The 6620-nt window shown below is 40.7% G+C and overlaps 1 protein-coding gene across 1 annotated transcript in view; it reads right to left on the reverse strand.

Annotated features, from left to right (window-relative positions):
* Positions 1-6620, reverse strand: part of atrn (attractin) — a 142750-nt gene that overhangs the window by 100529 nt on the left and 35601 nt on the right. Inside the window, exons 8-11 of the mRNA XM_016679927.1 lie at positions 5075-5213; positions 3686-3867; positions 1843-2062; positions 845-1094 (exon numbers count right to left, since the gene is read on the reverse strand). Of these exons, the coding sequence (XP_016535413.1) occupies positions 845-1094; positions 1843-2062; positions 3686-3867; positions 5075-5213 (791 nt within the window). The remainder of the gene's footprint in view (positions 1-844; positions 1095-1842; positions 2063-3685; positions 3868-5074; positions 5214-6620) is intronic.

Genomic DNA, 6620 nt, shown 5'->3' on the forward strand with positions numbered 1-6620 from the left:
CTCAAGTTTTACCTCTTTCCACTTGCACAACAAATGTGCGATATTTTACCCATTAAGCAAAATAAAAATCCAATTCCTATCTTAGGACAAGTGAGGTCACGCTGCTTGCTAATAGCTAGTTTTAGCCCTTTTAGCTGAAATAAGACGTTTTTTTGTAGCAGATATCAGTTCAGGAATTCCCCCAGTGTATTATAAGCCTTGTTCCCCCGCCAGAGTAAGAGTCAATGGTTTATTTCAAAAAGGGTTTTTGTACACCAGTGACAGTAAAGATGGATTAAGTAGGTTTATAGTTGACACATTGAACTGGGCAGTGCGTACCAGTCTCCACCTGATATCGGCCTCACACATCTGCTTGTGAACGTCTGAATTTTTGTAACGTAACATTTTAATAAGCCTTAGCGCCCCCTACCACCGGGTCTAGAAGGTTTTCTGGGGGAAAGCCAGTAGTCTGAAGAAATTTACCCTGCTCCCCACTTTGAGCTGTGAAATCTTTCAGGGTTTTCCAATCGCCCCCTTTCTGACACCAAAACCTGAGCTTCGTCTTTCATACAGCACGATGCAACTCAGGTGTTTTAGAAACACAGCAACACTTGGGTTCAGTTCTTATTCTCACCTCAGTATGTTAACAAATGAACCAAAAACAAACAGGACGATCCATCAAAAAGTGCCAAAAAAAAAAAAAATCGTCAGTGAGATCCAGCTCCTGTTTTCTCCTGATTCTGAACGAGTAATGTTCGGAGCAGCAGAGGAGATTAGATGGGGATTACCAGCATAAATCACATTGTTGTGTTCTATACCACAATGTGATTATGGGGAAATTATTTTGGGACTGAACATTTTCTACTTTGCAGCGTGGCTAAGAATTTCTATGTCGTTAGTGTTGAAGCCAGAGGAAAGAGTCGTCTTACGTGGACAGTTGCTCAGGGTGTACCACTCCATGCACTGGCCGAACGGGAAGGACGCCACGTAGGCATTGGAGTCCACGCACTGCTTCATGTTGCTGCACCACATGCACTCCGAGGTGCCGCTGGTGCACTCGCTGCAGGTGGTCCTCATGGCACAGGGAGTCTTGCACTGCTTGGCGCTGTGGTTCGCTAAGAGGAGAAAGCATGAAGAGACGGGTTAAGAGCCGATTCGCCTCTGGAAAAGAGGAGCAGGAGACTGAATGAGGATTTGTTTTTTCACCCTTAATACAATATTAATTTATCTTAGTAGGATTTTATGTATCTTACTTGTGGAAAGTATTGTTATTACTCCATTTCTATGCCATACGTTAGAAAATTCTTGGCTGTATTTTTTGACAAAGGCAAAAGTTCTTGCACTGTAAATATAAAGAAATAAATATATAGATGTTGCAATAAGCAACCAACTAATTCATCGCAAGATAAATTAAAACAAGCAATTTTAAAACTAAAGTATTTTTCTGGTGTCTTAAAATGTCTTCCAGTTTCAATGTTAAATGCTCATTAGAATTTACAGCTTATTGATCTTTGAGAATGTGTTCCTGCATTATTCCACCATTACCATCGTATTAATTCAAAACCGTCTTAAAACAATGCTATTATTGTTTATCGCAATAACTTCCAAGACAATTTATTATTCAGCAAAAACTATGTAACTGTGATCTTATCTACCATTGCAAAAGTCCGAAAATCAGCTACTGTCCATTTCGGGAGGGGAAAAAAAAAAAAAGGACATTGGCCAAAATCGGAATCAGTAGATCAGGCTTGTTAAAGATCAGTGGTCAGACAGAAAGCTGAAATCAGTGCACTCTTAATATATAGAAACACATTTAATGGTCGGACAGTCCGCCTTGGCTTTGCGTTAACGTCGACAGCTTACCGGGTCGCTCACACAGGCTGCCGTTCACTGGGTTGATGCAGGACTGCGCTTTCAGCCCGCTGGAGGCCGGTTCGGCCAGGTAGCCGCAGAACCCGGCGTCGCTCGGCTCGCCAGGCAGCCACTGCAGGGTGGTGTTGGTGAAGGGCGACATGTCCTCCCAGCACCAGTAGGACACATTGATTTTCCTCAGCCCCACCCAGGGAGTCATTGTTGTCTTGTACTGATGAATCAAGTGGAAAGATTCGATTATACGTCCAGTTTGGGCATGTTCTGTTCATTTGATTCCATAAACAAAAAAACTACAGCTGTTATAATGGTGGCACCTTCCCACCAATTAGATTAACGTGAAGATTGGGGGAAAACAAACAAACAACAACAAAAAAATACTATTTGACAAGTATCGTCTTTTTGTTTCAGAAAACAGCTGCACCCTGACTGAAGAAGGGGAGGGGAGAGGAAAAACGACAGAGCAGTCATTTATCTGGAATAAGGCAGGTTTATTTCACCTGACTTGAAGGGCTCTCCAACTTAAACCCATGTCTAGTCTGCAGATATGCTGCCATGTCAAAGAAAGAGCGCAGGCTTTCTGGGAGAGACAAATTACAGTAGGGCTGACATGTAATTCCAGAGTTCGGATTGATTGATGCTGGCAGAAAAATCCTTGGAAAAGCCGACGTCAACATCACATAAGAGGACATCTTAACCGCCTTTGTGCACGCTTGGAGCTAAAAAATAATAATAATGGTAACAACCAAAAATGCACACTGCATGGGCTTTGTGCTCTTTTCTCGTTTCTTATAAATCCTTTACTATCCTCTCAAAAAGGTTTAACTAACTCAGAAATAAACTCCCAGTTCAGAGACTGGTATTGTAATTACTTGATTCCCCTCAAATGTTCAAATGTTCACATTTTGTTGTGTCATGACAACAAATAGAAATGCAAGTGACTGAAATTTTATGAGACTTTTTTCATCCCAAAAAAAAAAAAAGGTGTGGCGTAGTTTTATATTCAGCCTCCTTTATTCTGATACCCACTAACAAAGCCCAGCGCAACTTCAGTCTTCAGACATTTGATGAGTAAATGTGAGTTTATATGTGTTTAACTGAATCCAATCTGACAGTTTGAGAGATTTTACAAAAAAGAAAAACCAATGGACTTCACACTTTTTCAGATTACAATTTAGAAAAGTGTTTGAAAGACATTTTTTTTCCCCAGTTTCTACAACTTCACTTTTAGGAATTATCTGGTGTTGATTCATCAGAAAACCCTGATAAAATAAATAAAAGCTTTCTTTCTGTAGCAAACAAATATGAAAAAAGTTCAAGCAGGTTTAAATAAAAAAAAAAAAAAGCAGAGTAGTTTATAAGCTAAACAATGAAAAAAAAAGCATTTTTCCCCACTGACAAAGAAGCCAACGCAGCCTGTAAGTGATTAGTGGGTTGCTGGGATAGATTTCTGGGTTTCCACTCTAATAGATCGAGCAAATGAAACGTGTCTGAGCTCTGGAGGGAAAGATCTGTTCATTTGAAACTTATTTCATGCTTATTGGTCCAACAACTTGACAAAAAAAATCACAACAGAGCCCAGGGAGAAAAAAAAACAAAGATACTTGAAGGCAAGTTTTGGGAAGCGCCTCACTAGTCAAGTATGAATGGAACGATTAGACGAGAAAACCCTTGTCATGTCTCCCTCTTGTTGGAGCCGATCAAACACCGCCGCCGTTCTGCTGGAATCGGCTCCTCTCTCGCTGCGTGTGTGGCATCAGGATCTTGCCTCCCACTTCCCCAGTAGGGAAGGGGACCATTCTGTTTTTGCTAATCCGAGGATCATCGCGAGCCTTACCATGACGTTCATGATCTGCAGCTCCTTCAGGACAAAGTCCACCTTCTTCTGTGTGGTGAGGGAGGCCAGGACGGCGTTGTGGTTCCTGCAGGCCAGCTTGGCGTTGTCGTACGACTCGCTGGTTGTGTTGAACTTCAGGCAGGAGTTACCCACCAGGTGCCAGGTCTCGCCGCACACATTCTCTGGAGCAGAGAGAAAAGACGCTGGATTGAGAAAAACGCAGCGTGAAATCAAGCTGAAATACGTTTATAACAGTAAGAAAAAATAAAAATGGATTCTAGGAGTTTTTGTTGTCAATAAATTAATTTCTAAGTAATGTGAAGACCGTCGTCCTACAGGGAGAAAACGTTTCAGGCTGAACAATGCTTGGAGAAATTGTAAAAAAAAAAAAAACAAGTTCCTGACAATAAGTGTGATTCCATTAACCATAAAATTGAAAGTACAAAATCAAATTTGATTCATGGAAATGTGGCAGTTTTGGGGAAATTGTTTTTTTTTTCAATAAAAATGTTTGAGGATGAGGTGGTTTATCAGAAATAGATGTATTTTGCAAAACTGCAACAGAAGCAATTTTATTGCATCACGAGTCACGTGATCAACAGTCAGAAGCTACTACTGATGGAAACCACAAAGAAGATGACAGGAAGTAGCAGGACGATGGTTTGTTTTGGTTTTTTCAGTCAATGTGAAAAATCAGTTTAAAAAAACTTGTTTGTAATTCAAACGTGTCGAATCCATAGCTCTTCTGTAAAATGAATCCATAGCTCTTCTGTAAAATGATTGACTACAATTTCTCCAAAACTTCACACATGTAGCCACTCCCAAGTAGGCGGATAGATGAGCGCTAGCACTATGACTGTAAACATATAACCGTTTTATCGTGTGAACAAGTTTAGTCACGTTTGATTTTGACTTAGCTTCTTACTTAATGGATACTCTGCAGTTGTGAAATTATTATTATTATTTTTTTTCATTTTTACTTCAACAGAAGCTAAACAAAGATTTGCACAGATTTGTAATGTAAACACAGTCAGAGAAATTAGAAAACAGCAACTGAACAAATCCGGTGTGGCTTGGTGGAAAAGGCCGTCAGTAGTAAAGCTTCAATTTCTAAACAGAGAAAAGACACTTTCTTCTGGAGGACTCAGAAGACTTCTGGATCAATGACCTTTGGACAAATAGGACCAAAGTAGAGCTGTTAGGAAAAATAATGGTTCAGTTTTTAGAAAACAAAACAAATAGACAATGTGAGCTTGTTCAGCAGTTCCAACACAATTTTTGCTAAACCCTGATTCATTTAACCATAAAGACGTTCTTTTTACTAAGACTATTCTATTCACTTTCATGCTATGACGCCAATATTTCAAATTAAGTGAACGTCAGAACTACCTGGCAGTGAGATACACTCCTGGTTGCGATTGTCCCACTGGCAGTTCTGGTCCACAGAGCAGCTCTTGCAGCTGGTTTTCTTATTGCACACATATGAGGGGTTGTCTTTGGGGCAAACGTCATACTCCACTATGGATCCCTGAGAGGAACAAAACAAAACAAACAAACAAAAAAAAAAAGCAAAAAGACAACATATGTCAGGAGTTAGCATCAATTTGTTCTTTAAAAATGGATAAACATTCATTTCAGACAAACACTGCTCATGGCAGGAGTTTGGGAAGCATTAATAAACCCTTTAAGATGATCATAAAACAGAATAGAAAAGCTGATCCTTATTTATGAAATGTTTAAGAGACGGTAGAGAGCGCCTGGGGGGGAAGACGTACGAGGTGCATCTGTGTGTCTGACACCATCTAAATGAGGACTGATTTGATCGCAGGGCGACAAATCAGATCCAGCGCTGCGAGCGGCTCGTAGCGCTAATCGTCGCTCACGTCTGACGCAGCCCGGTTTACAAGGTGAAGTAAATCATGGAGGAAATCAACGAAAGCTCATCAACAACAGCAGCACCTCATCTACGCCAATGGAGAGGGACAAAAACCTGAGTGAGTTCAGTGGCGTTACAGTTGGTAGATGGTGGAGCTAATCAGCATCAGCTAGCTAGATGATCATGTCTTAAAGATTCATTCAGCCGTAAACAGCTGCAGTAGTGTCTGCAAGACAGCCAGCCTCGTCACAGAGATTCTCAGGAAAAAAAACAAAACAAAAAACACAAGCTGTTAGAGAAATCTAGATGATGAACTTTTCAATGGCTCTGAAGGAATTCAGTTCTTTGTAATCTGCAGGGTGACTGTATCCTTGGCAATCTTATCACGCCTACAGACCCTTTGTGAGCAGACGGAAAATGGACCAATGTCAGTGAAATATGATCTCTCTTGCTTTTCTTTTTTTCTTCCCTCGCCAAAGTTGGTGACTAAGTATAAATCACCAATAATCATCCTCTGACACGTTTTTCTAAGTAATTTAACATCAGGCTTTAATAGCTGTAACTTGTTAGAACTGCAGTTTGGACACAACTTGGAACGTTGGGTGAAAAACTAAAACAAAACATCATCCTGAACACATGGTGGTGGCAGCAGCATGCTGTGGTTAGGGCTTTTCCTCAGTAGTAGTGTATAATACGTATGTAATATATACAGAGGACCACTTTCACCAGTTTTACCAACAAAAGGAAGTCATTTGTGGAAGGTGAGGAGCTCATTTCTTGCAGTTTTACTGGAGCTCTACTATGTTTAGAGGTGCGATGTGAATTAAGTTTTATATAAGGTTAAGGTTACCTCACCAGCATTCATTCAGCTCTGAAATGGGCTGGTAACGAGAACTTTATTTGATCCAGGTGTGTTTGGGCAGAGATGCATCCAAAAGTTGCAGGATGGGCTACAGTCCTCAAGCTGTAGCCCTTGAGGACTGGACTTGGGGACCCCTGATGTAAAGTCCCCACAAGACATGAAAACACGACTCTGTGTGTGTGTGTGTGTGTGTGTGT

This window comes from Poecilia formosa, unplaced genomic scaffold, assembly GCF_000485575.1.
Source record: "Poecilia formosa unplaced genomic scaffold, Poecilia_formosa-5.1.2 Scaffold226, whole genome shotgun sequence".
Taxonomy (NCBI): Eukaryota; Metazoa; Chordata; class Actinopteri; order Cyprinodontiformes; family Poeciliidae; genus Poecilia; species Poecilia formosa.